Here is a 20,733-nt window from a genome sequence, read left to right as displayed (position 1 = left end):
TTCCTTTCTTACCTAAAAGTCCATGTACATTTTTACTCCTTGCATGTTCACTTAGCCCTGTGTATGAGTCTGTTCTGTACCTGTATGTGCCCAGCAGTATATCCTGGGAGTCACTCACCATCACATGGTCATAGAAATTTTGAAAGGAGTAATAATTAAGCTTTTCAGTATGCCTCTGTATTGTTTAACTTATAACAAATATAATGTTTGTGACAATGTGGCTAAAAAGAGAAATATATACAGAGAAAATGCCCTTTTTTAATGCCTTCTGCTTACTCACCTCATCACTAATCTTTTTTGTTCTTGTTTGTATAACATTTTGTCGATAACGTTATTATGGCACATTTTATTGCAATTATCTGACAAGTTATCTGCCTTTCTGGCCTGTTAGTTGCTCAAATGTAAAAACCTCTCCCATTTCTTTCTTTCTTTCTTTTTTTTTCTTCCATTTTGGCTTTCATTCATTGTCCCTGGCATATAGGGCTTCCCTGCTTACCCATACAGCCTGAAATTATGTTACAGATTTATTCAGTTGGTCTATTTTTTAGTATGTGTATTTTTTAAGTAAAATATTTTGTTTGAAGTTATGAATCTCATTTCATTGTCAACTTCTGCCATCCTAATGTGAATTAGTTGGCAGAGAACTAGTTGTTTCTTAGAAACAGTGTAAAAAAAATGATGTGTACAGGTTTCTGAGAGAGGATAGTTATGTTTTGATAATGGAATTAAAGCCCCCATAAAGGCAAGAGGGTATATGACATTCATGCATATTCTAGGAGGGAAGGAGACATACCAAGGAAACAAAAAGAGGGAAATGTAAAAAAATTATATACCTGTGTTAACTATGTGAGCCATGCACAGGATAGCCAATATGCTTAGATGAAAATAGACATTTTATTCACTGGGACAGAAACAGCCTTTATAGAGAATTTTCTCCAGATGCTGAGAGGCTGAGGCCCAGAAGTTGCCACGTTGCACAGGACAACTGCTACCACCCAGCAACTAGAAGCTGACCTTTGGATTCCGCCACACTGGCAAGAGTTGATATGCCCTTTCTCATGCTTCCAAAGGATACTTGGGGAACCAGAGACCCCCGCTTCCCTGAGTGTCCTGAGCCACCTCTCATCTTTGAGCTCATCAAAATTGGGCTGCCAACCTCAAGACTAAATGTACTACGTCTCCATCCTTCCTGAGCTCCTTCAGTCAGGTCCTCTGGATTTGTGGAGGTGCATAGTTCAGCCTCAGAGCTTTGTTTAAATTTCAAATCAATAAAGAACCATCCATATGAAGAGGTATACCCTCTACCACATTTCTGTTGAAATCCTGAGAAATGTGAAGAGGCTGGAGCAAAATGAAAGCAGACTAAAAATTATGTCAGAGACCAAAATACAGTAAGGCAACGGAACCTTTGGCAGTTAATCAGGAATCGCTTGACTTTGCGTTCTGATGTGGCGTAACGATGTCAACATATTCACACCAACACACACACCACGTGCACACACAACACACTTGTGTGTGAGATACACACAAAAACGACCCACACATATAATTCTCAGCCAGACATACAGAGCATGCATATAACAGTGTATTTACAAGTACCATGTGCCCACGTGTAACTTTCACGCACATAAAACACACAGGTGTGCATACATACATACATGTGAATTGGTTCTTAACTGGTTACTATAAAGATGTAACCCTTCCATCTGCCACCTTATCCATACATTTTTATTTTGATGAAAAAAAATAGCAGCAGAAGGGAGAAAATCTCTCCATCAGAAAATTCAGAGGGAAAAAATTCCCAAGACATTGTCATGTATTTCTGGTTATTTTTGGTGGTTAAGAGAATTATTTGAAAACAAAGAAACCTTTCACAAAGCCTCTAAAATACAAAAGATTTAATAACATTTACATCTGTGTATCAGCCATGTCTGTAATGCGAGTCATGAATAACACATAAACCAGAGCACGGAGAGAACAGAAGTGCTCACACATCATTTAAAATCCAACCCACCCCATCGTCGGTGGAATCAAATACACAGCAGGAGCAGTTCCAGTTGACACACACACAATATAGTCATTGAAAATGAAAACATATTAATTATGTTCCTAAGGTTAGGAGAGAACAGGCAGGATCCACTACCTGCTCAACTCTGTTGAAATTCTGTACTGAAATGTACATCATGAGTTGCTTCCTTATTTTTCTTAAGAAATTACAGAATGAGGGTTTGTGTGTATTTGTCTTGTTTTATTGTTTATTTGAAGTCTGCACTTGGGGCTCTGTCCTGCCTCCTTGCTGTGCTGAAAATGGTGAGGGAGTTAGCGTAAGAAGATAGATTCTTGTTGCACTGAGTAACTTGCAAAAAAGGAATTCATTGTTGAGCAACAGTATTGTAAAATGATACCTGCATAATTCTAGGTGGTTTATATGGAAGGCCATGCTGCTGGAGAATAGCTGTCTGTTACCAAAACCTAGAGCACATCACATAGTAACATGTTTGAAACACAGGGAAATCCTTTCGTTCCAATTTGGAGAATGCTCCGGAGCCCGAATTTGGAACAGCACTTTTCCGGATCAGTTTACCTGGCTCCTGTAAATTTCTAGGGATCTCCTAGACTCTCTTGTAAACTGTGAGATCCTTACATTCTGCTGCTTAGAAGCCTTTGGGGCCATGATTCAGAAAGCCTTGTAGAGGGACATGATTTTTGTTGGGTGTTCACATTTGGTATTTGTTTATACTTATTCTCCCAATGTTTACTTCCAGGAGTCAAGAGAATATTCAAATAATGTAAATTTTAAATCAGTACTTTAGTTGGCTGGCTTTTTTTCCCCGAAGTATAGTTAATTTACAATACTGTGTTAATTACTGCTGTACAGCAAAGTGATTCAGTTATACATACATATACATTCTTTTTTGTGTATTCCTATCCATTATGATTTATCACAGGCTATTCAGTACAGTTCTCTGTGCTCTAGAGTAGACCTTGTTTATCCATCCTGTATTATTCCTGGCTTTTGTTCCCATGTTTGTCTAGCCAACCTTTCCTCCTCTGGTTGCTCTTTCACTTTTTATCTCTGGGCCACCTTCTGTCAGTGCCAGACCATCTCTTGTGGGACCTGAAGAGCTTAAGATGAGCTCTACAAATGTCAGGGAACCCCTTCCTCTTTTACTTTGTATCTTGTTTCAGAGGGAATTTTCAAGCATCTCATAGCCTTCGCTGCAGCAAAAGGTTAATAGTTCTCTCTTTTTTATGTACTATAAATGGTCAGTTTCTAAGGACAGTGTTTCAGGGCGAGTTGAGTGTAATTGCTAAATAATATAGTCATTCTCATTTTGAATGAGTAATCCTTTCATTCCCAATGCTTCTACCTGTATGTGTGTATGTGCGAGTATACAGACGGGCATGGGTGAGACTTCCTCTGGGGGGAAGCCACAGCCATTCCATAGGAGTTTGCACATTTAAGCATGTGGATTTTAAATGTTGTGCCACATCCTGGGCCTCTTAGGCGCTGCAGATTATGTATAATAGATGACCTGCATTTACAGAGATGTGTGCTATACAGATGTAAATGTTATTATAGCTTTTATATTTTATGTTCTTGTTGAAAGATCATTTTGTCTTTGAATAATATGGCTGTTCAATTTTTTGGTAGGGGAGGGGGTTATCTTTAAAAGAGAATATGAAATGGATATTGCACATCATATATTTCTTAAAAGTAATTTGGAATTTTAGGGTCTGGGATTGGGGCTGACTGATACACTGCCATGATGAGATATAACCCCTGGAAAATAACAGCACCAGCACATGCCTGCATCTGTCCAATCTCATAATTCACTTTCACATTGGATTATGGATGTCTGTGCTCAGTGAGTCTATCTTCCCTTTAGGTATTATTTCAGCCCTTTGAGATAATAAGGAAAGTTTAATTGCGTTGTTAATTGATTTTTTGCACAACATTATTACCTTGATTGATTGCAGAGTTGATGAAAATGTTAGACACAGGCAGCGTGGAGTATCAGCCCGGGAAGGAGTGGGAGCCTTGTGGAGAATAGATAACCTTGATGTTAAGAGCTATATCCTTCAGATATGTCTTCCCTTGACATATTGATGGCCCTTGAAAAGGGAAAAGCTGATTGTATGCAGAATGCAATCATTAAACCCACTTCAGCTCGCTGTTGATTAATTTGTTTTTTCCTGAAGGATCTAGTTATAGGGAAGGCCTCACTTGTACCAATAGAAGCCATTTTCTAGGCTCTAGCCTGTGTACTTAACCCTCTGGGTGCAGAGGAATAATGAGGCTGGCATGGCCAATACAGGAAGATGGTCTCAGGATTTGTATAGGGTGGACTTGACCCTCACAGACATCCTCACCCTCAGCAGCACGACTCTTTTCCCCAGCACAGTGCTTATTTCCACTGAATACCAATTCTTTCAAAATGCCAAGGTCAGGCAGCCTTTTATTGAGACCTGGGAGTAGGATGAAATGGGAGCTTTGGATGCCCAGGGAGGCTTACTAACCAGGATTCCAGTGGTTTCTGGAGAGGACATGGCACTTAAGAGTTGTGTTGCACATTAGATAAAACCTTGCATAAATTTGGTCCAGTGACTGGAGGATTTGGTTTCTTATTGGGGGGTGTGTGTGTGTGTGTGTGTGTGTGTGTGTGTGTGTAGGAGGGATTTGTATGTAGAAAGATACAAAGGGATTTTTTGAATCAATCTGTTATATTTTCAGTTACTCCTCTCTCTGGCCTTATATAACTCTTACCAAGAAATGTCTATTGAAAGCTGTCATGGTAACTATAGTTCAGAGCCGTCCTGATGGTACCAAAAAATCAGGTTGGTTGATTGATTGATCCACTGGACTCCTGCCCTGTTTCCCTCTCCCAAACTCACCCCACTTCATCCATGGCTGCCTGGTCCCAGACAGAGAGTGAAGCTTCATGGGGAAAGGAGTCATCTTGGCCAGCTACAGGACAGAAGCTTGTAGGTGTGTAGTGATTCTAGAGAGCCCCCATCTTCTAAGGAGAACGTCAGAGTCCCCCTTCTCTCCGCACCCCTACTACTACACATCTGGAGCATTCTGACTTCTTTTTCCATCTTCTTCCCTTTGTGGCTGTCCCGATATGCATTTAAAGCAAATTTTAATGGTATAGAATTGTTGGAGACCTACCAGTAATTACATTATCTTCCTGGGGTCCTGAGCCCCCCAGGAGAGATCACATGGGCTTCAGGGCAGAAGAGAGACAGCTCACGGGTCTCCCAGAGCCACGGTGTAGTCTGTAGATGGAATTCACACCATGGTCCAAAGCACAGTTACTCCCCAGTCCACCACATACCCCCTCCATTCAGAGCCTTTCTTCTGCTGAACTAATGACTAGCACTCAGGGAGTCTAATATCCACAGAGTCTGGGCCCTCAATTACTGTAATGGCTTATAATGAGATTTTGGCCAAGTAGCAGGTAGCAGGTTATTACTTCCTGCTCAGCGTGGGCAATGTCTACGCTGTTAATTTGTGTTGCTGAATGTGGCTCAGAGTTGGGCATCAAACTGTCAGAGCCAGATGTATTCTATTAGGTGGAAGGCTCACAGTAGCCCATGGGCAATTTTTTTTTTCCAATATGGAGGCATGTTAACTCACCACAGGGTGAATCCTGATAAACTCAAGCCAGCCAAATAAAAGGGGTAATATTCTAAGCCATCAAAGTAGTATGTTCCAGAGACAGATAACACCTGGTACCACCCACTGGCAGCAATGTCTGTCTAACCCAGGCCGTTCCATTGATAGGCAAAAAGTATACCCCTCTTAATATTGATAGAGAGACTCTGGGGCCTTCATTAAGATTTAATGAGCCTGACTCTAATGAATACCCTTATAATATGCTCTCCTATTGTTTACTTTGTCTTTATTTTGGGCAAAAAAAATGTACACGAGGTTCATATTGCTCTTATAAACTGCGTCCTGCTATTAATTTTTACTTAAACTATAGTTTCTTTGGCATTAGCATATACATATATGCATATATGTGCTTTTTTTCAAAGCACGTTAGAAGAGGAGGAGTTGAAGATTAGGAAGTAATGAAAACCATTTTGACATTTTGCAGTGAGAATTGCTAGTGCCCAAGAATTATGCTGTGCTCTCTGCAATGACATACTTCTGGTTATTTTTTTGTACTGGAAACTTGTTTCTGTTAGATCATATATCAGCGGATTCCTTTTGTTTTCTTTTTGGAGAGAGAAATTCAGAGTGTCCTGGAATTAGGAAAGATTATGGTAATATCAGCACAGAAAAAGTTTGTTTGGATTCTAATGAAGGGCAGATGGAGGCTGGACTAACAGGCCCAAGAAGGAAGGTCTTTTCCTCAATTCTTGCAGTTTGAATTATGACAAACTCAGTTGTTATTGGGTCTGCTTAATTTTATTTGAGAGGTTCTTTTTGCAGCTTGAAGAATGAAAAAAAAAAAGCAACTTGTCTTTATTTTCAATGGCTCTCTTGAGAAATTTTAGCCTGAAGAACCAGACAGAACTGTGGATGTTTTCCCCTCTTTTGATGTGAGCTTTCTAATAGGAACAGACCTGAAACCCAAAAGCAAATTTCTGCTTGAGAGCGAAGCCAAAATTCCCATTCAAACTCTGCAGGGGGACCCCCGCTGCTCACATTTGTTCATATAAGATTCTGTCATTTTAGAGAAAAGCTAAAGACTTTCTGGGAAATTTTTTCTGCAAGTTTTTTTTTTCCTTATGCTTCATAAATTATGGTCTGTAGATTCAGTTCCAATCTACTTATCCAAAAAACTCTTTTCTTCTGTTAATGTAATCTGCACATCACTTAAATTTAAACTTTCATGTTTTTCACTTTGTATTAAAGTGCTGTAGCAGTCTTCTATTATTATTATTTTAGGTAAGGTTTGTTTTTAGACTGTTGTTAGGAAGACAGTAAAACCTCCATTTGCTAAAACTCGATACACTAGATTTTTATCTTGGAATTTGAGTGGTCTTGATTCTACAAGAAGAAAAGCTAATGTTAAAGGTTTTACTTTTTTAAAGGGGCAGGGGAGGGCCCTTTTAGGTTGCCCTAGAACTTTGTTTCTCAAAGTGTGGTTCCCTAATCTGTAGCATCACTGCCACCTGGGAACGAGCAAAGCTGCAAATTCTTGGCTCCAGCTCAGACCCACTAAACCAGAAACTTTGAGGTGGGGCTCAACAATCTGTTTCAACAAGCCTTCCAGGTAACCTGGGCTCCAGGGAAAGTTGGAGAATTGCTGTTCTGGGGGAAAGCCATGCAGGTCCTCTACCTGCCCATGTCTAGGAGTGTGTATCAAACTCTGGGGTTCAGAAGTAGCCTGAGATCCTTTCACCCATTCCACAATAACTAGCTATCTGTTGAGTATCTCAGGAAGCAAGGATGAAAAACTCTCATCTCTGCCATTGGGGAGTTCCTGTACAAAAAGAGGTCTTACGACCTTGAGAAATGTTCACTGAACAGTCGTCCCACCCTAGTGAAACCTCTGAACTGTATTATCCTCACTACAAATCCTCATGGGTGGCCATCATGAGGTACCTAGCAAAGTACCTACATACATATATATATATATATATATATATAGTAAAGTAAACCATGAGGTACCTAGTAAAGACAGGTACTCAAAAACTCAAAAAAGGTTTCCAGTGAAACATGAGTTAATAAGATAATTTAATTAATTAACTGGAACTCAACATTTCCCGAGTGGCAAGTCAATCCCATGACTGTTATATTAGGAAAGTCTGAGGGAAGGAAGCGTGAGAGCCATTTTATTTTTGCTTCACTGACCATTTGAGTGGACTCTCAGCTCACATGCAGAACCGCACCTGGACTCCACTTTCCTCTAATCCAGTAGATTCAACCTTTGTTTACTCCCTTTTTCTGGTGGAATCCACTCACTTATTTGAATTCTAAAAAGTTATATTTTAAAATACCAGCTCTTTCAAAAATAATGATATGTTCAAGATCCCTGGAAACCCATGAATACCTCATTTCTCCTCAAGGGAGGTGGTCATTTGTTGCTCTAGGCATGAAAATAATCACTGGCCCGTGTGCCAGAGGCCAGTGATGGGGGACTACATGATGATCAAACAGAAGCTGGAATAAGTTTTATTTTTACTTGAGTCATTTCTACCTCTTTTTTACTATTTTTTCGTTCATTTTTGTTGGAGTATAGTTGATTTACAATGTTGTGTTAATTTCAGGTGTACAACCAAGTGATTCAGTTATGCATATACATGCATCTACTCTTTTTCAGATTCTTTTCCCACATAGGTTATTACAGAATACTGAGTAGAGTTGCCTACCTATACAGTAGGTCCTTATTAGTTATCTATTTTATGCGTAGTGGTGTGTGTGTGTTAATCCCAGTCTCCTACATTTGTCTACATCTCTTTTCTGATTAACCCGGGCAGATACTCTAAGAAGGAAGACCACCTTTGGGTGGAAGGCAGCCAGGATTTGCATGGATGGAGCACACATGCTTTTTGTATGTTTTATTGACCCAGTTTTTCTTTAATTTTTATGTTTTCCACTTTTTTTTTTCTTTTTTTGCTATCAAATGATGATTAGTAACTCCATGCCATTGAACGGCTTATTTCCTTGTAGACTTCCCTGATAAAAACAAACTTTTTCTAAGAAGTATGGGAATCTGTCTCTGTTTACCTTTGCATGTTTCTTTACATTTATACAGGTGATATGCAAATATCCCCAAATCCTGAGCCTAGAAGACTAATTAGAGCAATTGATGGTAAAGAAAATTAGTCCCTGAAATCCAGACCAGAGGCATCTGAAAGGAGGGGTGAGCAGTGGGGGGTGTCTGGTAACCCCATTCTCAGGAAACGTTGAGCACAGATTGAACAAACATGACGTATTGATCATTACAGAACCTATAATTGGCGACCAAAAGCCCAGTGTGACTTTAATGGCCCTCCCTGAATCGTTGCCATCAGTTATTTATTTAATTTTTTTAGAAAGAAAGCAGCTGTTTTTCCTAAATTCATGCTGCCCTCTAGTGGCCACACTCCCAACCTCACGTAAAAGGTGGAAAAGATGAATGTGGAAATCATGGTAGGGATGACAGAGGTGATAACGGGGTGAAAAAAATTTTTTTTTCCTTTTCTGTCTCCTATCTGAAAGATTTCTGAGTTCTTTAGTCAAAAACTTAATAAATAAAAATGAAGCCATACCACGTGACCACTGTCCATTTTGACTGACAGCCTGGCTGGTGGGCTGTCCATCAGCGAGGAGCGCAGAGGGATCTTCATGAGTCCGAACTCATTTGCAACCCATCTTGGTGTACACTTGGAATGCAGCCCATCTCAGATCCATTAAACCCTACTTAGAATGGGGAGGTGGGGAGAGGGGAACACAGACCAAACTGGCTTTAAGGATTCAAGTTTCCCTGGTGGAAAAGTAGGTATGAATTAGGTTGTGGATCTTTGACATTCTTCTATCCTAAGGGCAGTGTCCTATAATTCAGAGGGATTTGTACTGGAAAGATAGCATTGCTGGGACTTTGGCAGTTCAGTAGTGAGGAATCTGCATTCCCGCTGCAGTGGGGCATGGGTTCGATCTCTGGTCGGGGATCTGAGATCCTACAAGCAGGCAAGAAAGATAGCATTGTAGTTGTATGATGTCCGACCTGGTAGTGTGACCTTGGGGAAGCCCCTTAGAACCTCCTCTTGGTCCTTTAATGAAAATGAAGATCTTTAAATTCTGTCTCAGTGAGAATTCTTCAATACCTTTACAGAAATACTTTCAAAGAAAAATTTCCTATTCTATGTTCGAGCTTACTAGAAAGCACAGCAAAATAATCAAGTATCATAGGAGTGAATGAGTGAATCATTGTTTAGGAAGTCAGAGTGAAAACCGTTTCTGGCTTCATTCTTAACTGTCACACACACAAAAATATATGTAACCTGAAAAGAAAACTCCAAATTTGGGTTGCTAAGAAGATTTAGCAACGGTGGGTTATTGGTTGTTACTTTTTGTTTTTGGTTTGGTTTGAGTCGGTTTTCTGAAGAGGGGATGTTATGGGAGCATGGAAATATTTACTGTGGCATTTGATCTCTGATATTTACATGTTCCTCGTTGATTGAAATATAGCATGTATTGAGGTCAGAGCCAAGTGTATTACCGATGTTCAAACAAGGGAGCAAGGGAGCCCACACTCAGACCTGGGATACCTTCCCGTCTGTCTCTGCCTACGCACACGACCCCCAATACAAAATAATTTAAAGAGCATTGACATCTGAGGAAAAGCATGTTGACTGTTTCCCTTCCAGGATTCACATCATGGAAACATGCGCTGCCAGATAACTTTTAAATCTGTCAGCTTCGTGTTTCCTCAATGTGGAGAGGACACTGAATGGTCTGGTCAGGTCTGGGAGGGGCTGCAGCATCAGCAACCAGAGCACAGGGCCCGGGGGCTCACAGTGAGACTGCGGATCTGGGTACCAGGAATCCACTCAGAGGTGCCCCTGTCTCTCGGACTTGCCCCCGCTTTCATGTTTCCCACTAACAGGTTATTTGAGGGAGAAACTGGCCCTGCATCTTTTTTAATCCTCTCCTTCCTCCTTCTCTTCTAAAATGACAAGCCTCATTTCAGCTGCCCTGGGAGCCCGAGTGCATTTTCCACAGGCTCTGGCTTGTCACATGTCAACTTGTCTGCCTGCTCACGTGACTGTTCCTGCAGCCTCCTCAGGCTGGCAGGGGGTAGGGGGCGCGGGGGGGGCAGGGCGGGCACCAGCTTCTCAGCCTTGCATTCCTCTCACCTTCCGTAGCGATTTTGCCGAGATACTTTCCCTGCTGACTGGTTTCCTTCCCCAGCTTTTTTCTTCCTTACAAACACACGGGTGAGACTTGACAAGGCCCAGCATTTGTCTAAGGAGGCTGTATAATCTGTTCTCTCTCAGGAGAAAGTTTAACCTTCCTTCAGGCCTCACTGGCGCGGGCTGAGCACGGTGGCCAAGTGTCCTTTCCTCAAAGGGAGACGGTGCCCAGCGTTTGTGCCAGCTTTCTTTCAGTATACGGATGTATCCAAACCCTTGACGAGGTGACCCCTACTGTGGTTTTTTGGATGGCATTTGGTAAGAAGCAGTGTATTATAACCCCACGATGTAGATCCTCTTGTGCATCCAGAGTACTTACATATGTCCTGTGCACTCTTTGTGCTAAAAATAAATACAAACTGCCATTACTTAATCCAGAATATACTGACAGCAACTAAGCTGCACATAATGCAATTTATTATGGATGAAAAAGTGACCAAAGATTTATATCTTGTCGGCATATTGAAAACTGCACAAATTCATGGAAAGGAATTAGCCTTTGTAGCAATAATGAAAACAAAATCAAATTGAAGTGAACTAAAATGACACACAATAAAATGTGTTGTCTAAACTTCAGCAGAGGACTTAATTCTTCCTGTCACAATTTACATCTGCAAAATTTTACTCAAGGAAATGTAACCTTGTGAAAATCAATGACTTAAAGAGATTTAGAAGGTATAACCAGTAAAATTTGATATTTGCCAAAAGCTGGTGGAGGAATTTCACCGTAATGTAAAAAATTACATGGAAAAGAATTAATCCCCTTTGAAAATAATTTCAATAAAAGAAAAATGAAAATGTTAAAAATAGAATATGGCTTGACTTTGAATTTAAAAATTAAGAAATTAAATTGATGAAATATAGTTTTCTCTGAATAATTAATGTTTTCTGAAAGAAAAAGTACGAGGCTAGTTTGTGTTATATTCATAAGCCTTCAGCCAAAGCACCCTGGGGGTCAAAATGGCAGAATTCAGAGGTCCACCATGGCAAAATATCAGGGTTAGCAGAGCAGGGTGAGAATATCCCTCCTGGGGTTGTTTTATATAATAAAGGAGAAGAGAGTAAAAAAGTGCACTCATTCAAGAGACTAGACAACCTCCCTTGAGCAGCGCTGTTTGAGGCAGTCACTTCAGAACTTAGCAAGGATGGCATGCCCACCAGTCCATGGAGAGGACAGCAGGAGCTCTTATACACCTTTTGGAGTTTAGCAAGTGATGCATCACCATGGCACCCTGTTCCAAGCCAAGACGCAGATTATAAGCTGAGACTCTTGCCTGAAATCATGCTCAGCTAGTTTGGGAGGAAGTCTCACTTAGTCTTCTCTCCCTTTCCATGGGTCAGGTGGAGAGCCTTTCCCCGTTTTATTTCCAACCTAAGGCTTCCCAGATGGGTCTGCAAATGAAGGGAAAATATGCTCCCCACGGACAGTAGACTTTGTCCTTCCTGCTTCCCCTAAAACTGCTCCTAAGCAACCCCTTCTCTTAAGACCATTTTAAAATCTCTGTTCTTTTTGTTTTCTTTAAAAATCTCTTCTTTGTTCTTAAGTAGCTTATGCTGAAGGAGGCTGTTGTACTTGGAGCCTGCAGTTCTGCAAGCTCTGCTAAATCCTGTGTGATGTCCACAGTGGAGCTGATAGTCCATCACACAGGCTGACCTCGGAGTATTGCTCCAGCCACTTCTCAAGACCATAAAGCATGGCTGTTTATTCCTTCTAGTTCCCGGTTTACTTAGGACCTGCATTTAACAAAGGCCGAGGAATGCGCTTTCTGGGGAATGTCCTTTCCCCTGTACGATGTTTACAGCTCTTAAGGCTGGATGATAATGTGCCTTCAGTCCACTGAACTCTCTCCAACCAGACGTCCTGATTGCTTTGTTTTTGTGGGAGGAAAGTGTTGAGCATAAAAACAACATCAGTGTTGAGGAATTGAGGCTGTTGCCTTCTGTTTCTTTGCAAATATTTAATCTGTGTATATTTTTAAAACATTTCAGATGCCTGTCATCTTAACGAAGGTTAAAGTATGAGTGTTTAACAACTGAAATTCCTCACTTTATGGATTCTGTTTAAATTGTGTACAGATAATTTGAATGGTATTAAATTTATCTATTCAAATATTTATTGAACACCTCCTTAGTACCAAGTACTGTTTGAAGCACTGGGTATTAGAAATTGAGGAGGAGGGATTATTGTAGAGGCGACATGTTCACACTATGTATAATGTCACACAGAACCTTCCATGATGAACCAGAAAGACTCTGCAAATATTCTTTCCATCTCTGGGCCCACCCACGTCTTCACAATATCATCATCACTCTTTAGAGGCCACAAACAGTCTGGTTCCTTGCTTTACCCATACAGATGGGAGAACAGGAGTTGAATGAGGAGTCCTCTGTCCCTTGCTTATTTTGTAACAGTAATTATAAGGTGCTAGTGATCACAAACAGATTAAAATCTGTTTGTCATTACACAGTTACACTTACATACATTTGTGATAATAGCATTTAAAGCAATGACTACCCAAACTAACGTTATTAGTGATAATAAAATCTATATTTTCTCCATGTTACAAAGATGAATTTATTGGTCCAGCTGGTATTCCATCATCAGATGAGTTTTGGTATGAGGAAAGACTATTATTCTTTCACAGCTAAAATATAAATGGTAGACCGTTTACTCTGATATTTAGTCTTCAGTTCTGTTGACCATAGAGTTAGGAGACTCGAGCTATGTCAAAGCTAGGGAGACATGAGCTAATTTGTGGTGAGCATGTCCCAGCTCTGGGTATGAAATGCAGGTTGCAAGAAAGTGAGTGGAAATTCTTTCCTTGGTTGTTTGGAGGTCCAGCAGAGCTCCCTTTTATGCATTATGGGAAAATGGGCTGGATGGGTTTCAAGAGCTGACTTGGTCCAAATCAAATTTTGATTAACTAACCGTTGGCTCTGTCTCCTACATCAGGCAGTGTGGTACCTGGCATCCTTATCTTCATAAGGGAAACATTCAGAAATGCTGAATCATCTATTTCACAAGCAAGGTGAAACTCTGGGATATCTGGCCCCTTGCCTTCATCTTACAAGTGGAAAAACCAGCCCAGTGAGGGAACGTATGTGGGTATGTGTCCTCAGCTGTTAGGGGCCAAACTGGCTTTAAATACAGGTCTTTCCCCACCTCCCCTTACTAAATAGATGGTAAGACAAGGCCATATGGGATGTCAGCAAGTCCTGGGGTGTTTGCTGGCCTCTGCAAGGGTATCCAAAGCTGTCCTTTCCAGGACACTTAGAGTTTTCCTCAGTCCTATCTGACCATGGCCACACTGGTGCAGCCAAGAAAAGATGCTGAGTCCCAACCCCCAGGCAGCCCCAAGGTCATAACCTAACCTGCATAATTAGAACACCCATCCCAGTGTGGGGGTGGGGGACATTTTAAAGATAAAGGACCTCTTTAAAATAGATTTCCCCTGACATATTGTTTCCAGAGCTAAAGTTTTAAGAGCTTACAGTGATGGCAGAGCTGGCTACTTAAGAAAAATCAGATTGTCCCATTTGGTAGGAGAAGATTCCCAAGGGGACAGGGCACTGTCAGGGCTCCCCAAAAGAAACCCCCGTGCAGACTATACGTCAGCCTGATTCGCAGCGAGCCTGCTTCACTTATTATGGGCAAAGCCAGATATTTTAATTAAAAACACTGCATACACCATTAAATGTGTTGTTCCCCATCTAGTCCCAAGACATTTAGAGTTTGAAGAGATACAAACAAGTGAATGCATTGCAGATGTACACAGAGACCACCGCCTGCCGAGTCACCACCAGCGGGTTCCCGAATTCCAACCTCGGAGCGCCTCCCCATCAAAGCGTTCTTTCCAAGCAAACTGTTTCCTCCACAGTTTTCACAGTTTATGGCAGTTGCCATTGATGGAAAAGGAAGGCTGGGGGAGAACAAGAGAGAGGAAAACACACCGTCACCGTGTCCCTTCATTTATGAACAGATCCTATTAGGTCACAAATAACCTTCATGACAAATGAAGTCTTAGGGCTGGCTTCCCGCCCCCCGCTCCATGTTAATGCTATTTACTTATTTATTTATTAAGCATGAAAGTCCTCTTTGGGGGCAGGGTTATCCATTCCCAGCTGTGAGCTCAGGTCAGCGGAGGCTACCACTTGGTCAATTTAAGCAGTCGTTGGCGGTTCAAGTTCAGAAATCTCATCTGACTTTAACTGTCGCTAGCCGCACCACCTTTCTCCCCAGGGGAGCAGCAGCAGCTGGATTTCATTGTCGGGCTGCCAGGCTGTCCCTGCGCCTTCCTGGAGGAGCCCGCAGACTGAAGGCCTTCCTTTCCAGATTTTATTCAAGGTGACAGCTCCTCGCACCTTGGCGCTCTGACCACCTCAAGTAGCCAGGATATCAGGGGGTATGAGTGTGGTCCTCCTGCAGAGTCCAAATTTAGATTGACTGAGGTCATCCTCGGGCCTCATGACCCCAGTGCTCTAATGGAACAGGGCTGCTAGGAACTTGGCCGTGGTAGCAAGTTTCGTAATGATGTCTCGGGAGAAACGCTGTGCAGGAGCAGGCGAAGAAGACCCCAAGTGCTGGAGAGTGATGTCAGCTTTTGTTAGAGCAGCAGACAGTGTTAGAATATCCTTGGCATAATATGGCTCTGGTATCTCTGTCAGCATCTCTGTTTTCTGTCACCGCACACAATCCTGGGCCTGTCTCGAGCCCTGACAGTGTCTTTTCAGATCAGGTTATGCCAGCCCAGAGACTGGCTCTGCTCCCCACCACACAGCCCCTTTGTTTGAAGTCGGCCCTCTTGTCATTAATGCACTTGATGTCTATTTAAATCTGAGGGTGAGCGCGGTATCTGTTTTCCCGTCAAGAGATCATTGACAATATTAATACCTCATGTCCTTGCCTCATTTTCCAAGCTCTGACACTTTGCCACAGTCTCCTGCATTCATCAAACAGCCCTTTCTCACTGGGGTGTCTATAAACCTTCTCACTTTCAGGCCCACAGGAACAGGGCAGGCCTTAAAAAGGACTTTTGTCAGTGCCGACCAGAACAGAAGGGCAGGGTTGCACATGCCTCAGAACACATCCCCTCCCTCCACATTACAGCCCACGTTCAGGAATATCCAGCCTGTTTCTAGAAGGGCAGTTGCTATCCAGGTTCTCTATAGGCAAGGTCTGCAGTTGAAGTTTGCCATGGAGAGAGTGCAGAGAGAAGAAATTCAATCCCCAATGTGCTGGAGAGTTTCCTGCAGTAAATGCACCCACTGATGGTGTGTGTGTGTGTGTGTGTGTGTGTGTTCACGTGTATATGTGTGTGTCTGTATCTGCCTTTCGTTCCTTCACTCAAGAGAAAGACTATGTTCTTTATAACATCTGACAGCCCTATTCATTTCTTTTTATAAAAATTCTTGCTGTCCTGGTGCTGTAGAGAGAAATTAACATCCTGTAGCCTCAACCTTCCACATTCTTGAGGATTCCTTGGAATCAGTTATGTTTAAGGAAGCCCCTTGTGGATTTTCAAAGACTTTTGAGACACTCCCAACCCAGGCCTGTAGTGGGTGCTGTTCCAGGACTGCAGCCTCAAGAGCTATATGCCCACAGACCTGTCCTGGCTCTGATGACCATGTTAGCACAATTCCAAGTGTTGTGTAATTCAGCACACTAAAGGGAACAGCTCAGTGTCAACAGCCGAAAGAATAATTTAGGCCCCAAGAAGGGTCTCAGGGAGGTTTCATCCAACCTCAGTGTTTCCAGGGACCAGACCAATACTGGAAAGCAGAACTTGAGGCCTGGGGGCCAAGGAGAAAGAAAGCATGGCCAAGGTGAAGAGTGGTCCACAGTGGGCTTTCTCAGGGGACCCTGGCAGGAAACAGAGGTGATGACAGCCAGCCCAAGGCCCATTCTGAGGCCATGAAATGATGTCATCCTCTCTCGATTGCAAACTTGCAGAGATTCTGTGACCCCAGCAGTTCTCCATGTTATCCCAAGTCATCCAAACCAAGGAACATCTGCCTTGTCTTTAAAAGTTTCTAAGTCATTTTTAATCCATGTTGAAGAATACGGTCTATAGTTCTGTAGTGGAGAAATATCTCCTGTACAGTGACCCAAGTATTCACCATGTAGGACTTCTGATGTGAAGAACTTGCTTGATTTTCAAGTGCTAATTTATCCATGATGAATAGTAGATGGCGATTGTTAGTTTTACACTATCAAAATAATAGGGAAAAACATGTATATAGGTAACTGTTTTTACAGACAGATTTGTATTTCATGAATTTATGTGTTATGGACACAATTTTTTTTCTGGTTATGCACATTTCAGAGACTCAAGTACTATTAGTAATAAGATAACTCCATGAAACTGAGTTTTAATTTAGTTTTTCTAAAATTAGAAGGAAAGAAACCAAAGGTGGCAAAAATCAAATTGTCGTTATGAATACTTTCACACAAAAAACTTGTGTTTTCTTAATAATCCTTCAAAGCTTTCAAAAGAACTATGGCAAGTGATTTCTTATGGGTATTTAGGATAAACGATGAGTTGATTGAAAGGTTTGACCTTATTCTAGGGGCATCATTTAAAGTCCTCTTATAATCTCTGTGAAAGACAGAAAAGCTGTATATGGAGCCAGAAAATTATTTAAAATAAAACTGAAGATGAAAATCAAGTGCATTCCAACCTGAGAGTATAGTTCAGGACCCCTGTAAGAAGAAACCATTTACTGGCAGAGACGCTGTTACTTTCCATGGGGCGTTTGCAAACGCCATCCTTCCTTAATCATCCATTATGTACTTGATGTCTGCTGCGATTTGGAAGGTTCTGCCTGGATATTAACAAAATTGATTCATGATAAAGGATTTGAAATTCCACATTCTGGAAGGATTGTTTTATATCTTTTGTTTGGGCTGAGCCCATCTTTTAATTCTTAATTTTCCATTTTTAGAAAGTCTACTAAAGGAACTTGGAGAGAGAATGAGGGTTTTGCTTTGTTTTGAGAAGTAATTGGCCAAACTAGAAAATTCTTTAAAATGTGAGCGACAAATCATTCAGGAAAAATATTCTTCCTAGGAGCCTGTGCTCTGCTGACATTTCATTTGAATGTCAACTCTGAGGACGAGGAAGTAGGGTCCTTCCCTTTGGGGGCTTAATCCGTTTGCCACCGCCCATGGGCTTTGTGATTATATTTGTGCCACGCAGCACCAGTGTTTTCTTGCTATAATACTTGTGCCGCCAGGAATAATTGTGTATCTTTTAATTTGCAGGTGTCCTGGGGAAGTGTCGCTATGTTTACTACGGGAAAAACTCAGAGGGCAACAGGTTCATCCGTGACGACCAGCTCTGAAAGGCAAGTTCTCTGTGCCTTAGCCAGTGACATGAGAGTTAGAAAAAAAAAAGCAAAAATAAAGGAAAAGCTAAATGAAAAGACAATGGCCTACAACCCTTCTCTGTAGGAAAGCTATGACTTCAGCTTTTGGTACCTTCTGCTGACTTGGCCAGGCCTGTCAGGATCATCCTTCTGCCTTAGACTGAGTGGTCACAGAGAGATTGACATGATTGCCCTTAAGCAGGTCTCATCCACTAGGGTGACAGACAGTGGTGGCGAAGCACCAGGGCTGACAGGATGAACACCATGATAGATTGCCTGGCCCCTCCACTGCTCACAGGGGAGCAGAGGTCACACCTGGGGCCTCCCTGAGCATGCTCAGTGGTTGTCGTCAAGTGCGAGAGACTGTGTCTTCAGCTTGCCTATTGAGCAGAGATCCTTCTGATACCATTGTGCTGTGGGTTAATTTTTAGTGACAGAGTCAGTTTAGAGGAAGCCTCCTTTCTGTTATTTCCCTTAAATCTTAATCTTTGGTATTCTGCATAGTCCCCTCCCACCCCATCCTCATCATCCTTTAGCATATTTATCACGGGCAATTCATTTCAGTTTGCAGTTTTTTGGAGAACAGAAGAGGTGAGTTCTTAGCCATGTTGTATTTTTATGATAAGCTTTGTGCTCTTACAATTTGTCGTTTGGAGTAAATTGCTGTCACTAAACCTTGACTTCGAAAGCATGGATTTTACCATGTTTTGTTCATTTCTAAATCCTCTTCTTCCCCTGAATACTAGGCAGTGTCAGGCATCTTTCCCAACACTGGGTTCTATCCGGGGACTCTTATTTATTTATTTTTAACCACATACCCTCCCAGCTACGTCTATGGCCATATGTGTATTTGGAGCTGGCTTACTCCTTTGGGTGCTATATAAAGGTAGTGAAGTGATAAAAGATAGAGCAATAGGTCAGGAAGTTAAAAAGGAAAGTGGAGACTGTAGAAAACACTCACGAGACCAAACAGTTTAATAAAAGGCACAAACCCTTTGAATTTAATTTCTCAGAATCTCTCAGAAATGAAATCCCACAGCTTGTGAGATGGTCTTTGTATATCTTTGCTTATATTCCAGTCCTAATGTTACAAGGAAAATGAGCATGATCATGCTGGTTGGATGGCTGTAATTCCATGTAATATACTGGTACACCAGTAAAGGATGTTTGAAAGGCTATTTGCTCTTGACACAGTAGCATTTATGTTTATTTTGATTTAGACCAAGTGTTCATTGTCCAGGGTCTCCCAGTATTCGGTTAGTTTAAGGACAACAAAACATAAATAAGACTTATTCCTAGTTATGGATACCAAAAGACTAGAGAGCTGCTATGGTAAAAGTCTTTAAGTCTCAGAACCCCTGAGACACCCAAGAAGAGCCCGCTTTCTCTGTTCAAGTCCATTTCCATGGCCTCTGGCCTACTGAGTGAACACAGTCCCTGAATGACTTGCGCTGGGGTTGGCAGGAGTCCCTCTTGTAGATTACACACAACATTCGGTAATCAGTTATTGAGACAAATTTAGATCAAAATCCTTAGGGCCATTAATAATTAGAGAATATTAAATGTTTGGCTTTATCTTTCAAATCCATTAATAACCAGCGTCAAGTATCTTTACTCTTTTTGAAACAGCATTGAAATAATGCTTTAAGTGAGCTGTATTCAGCCCCACCCTGGTTCTTTGTTTAAAAGCACCAGCACGTGTTTCGTCCATGGCATATTACGGGCAGCCGGAGTCCTGTGCAAGGGCAGCTAGACTAGTCCAATGTCACATCCAATCTTGTGGCACATATATCCTTGTCTTTATAAAAGGCTTTAACCCTGCCTCAAACAATAAAAAAGCACTTGTGAACTGACCACAGAATTTTTCCATCTTTATTTTTCTTACTTGTTTACTTTTCTTAATGTCAGAACCATTTGTATCATGTGCAGGAATGTCTCCCTCAATGCGAGCTTTGGAGGCAAAAAATATTTTTGGAGCGAGTTATGGACCACATTGTTTCCCTCTCTTTGGGTTGTTTATTTTCTTCCAAAATGGTGTAATAACTTTCATTGAGATTAGCTTTAATTATAATTTACGTAAAGGCCTTAAAACAGTATATTCATCTTAATGATAGAATTATAGTGAGTTCTGTTTCTCTTAAAGAGGGATAATGATAACGAATTAGTGTTGGGTTGTTTACAGTTCCACTGTTTGTTAAGGAAGATTTGCTGTGCTTGAGCGAGATTTTGGTCTGAATTGGCAGAGAGGAGAGCGATGCGGCATGCTTAGCTTAAATCCCTAGGAATTTCCCAAACCTTGTTTTTCAAAGTAGAGAATTAGAAGGTAATAAATTTAGTCCAAGCTCAGACATACTTTATACCCCCTTTTGCCGCTTGGTCTTTCTACTTTTGACCCTGTTCCACTGAGTTTCTTCTTCGGGATTGTGGAGCCAGGTAGCCCTGTGTCCTTCCAGAACACCCATCTGACTTGAGAGTCCCTGCAGTAAAGGCCATCCTGGAGTCCTCTGTCGCCTC

General features: G+C 41.5%; 1 protein-coding gene across 3 annotated transcripts in view; it reads left to right on the top strand.

Annotated features, from left to right (window-relative positions):
- The window catches only part of LRMDA (leucine rich melanocyte differentiation associated), a 1,316,517-nt gene that overhangs the window by 1,133,569 nt on the left and 162,215 nt on the right, over window positions 1-20,733 (top strand). For all 3 annotated transcript variants that reach the window (XM_086381846.1, XM_086381847.1, XM_086381848.1), the window contains one exon: window positions 18,116-18,198. In XM_086381846.1, the coding sequence (XP_086237972.1) occupies window positions 18,116-18,198 (83 nt within the window). The remainder of the gene's footprint in view (window positions 1-18,115; window positions 18,199-20,733) is intronic.

Source organism: Bos grunniens, chromosome 28 (genome assembly GCF_055505025.1).
Source record: "Bos grunniens cultivar Pamir isolate PY7600 chromosome 28, Bosgru_T2T1.0, whole genome shotgun sequence".
Lineage (NCBI taxonomy): Eukaryota > Metazoa > Chordata > Mammalia > Artiodactyla > Bovidae > Bos > Bos grunniens.
This window is presented reverse-complemented; position numbering and strand designations above follow the sequence as displayed.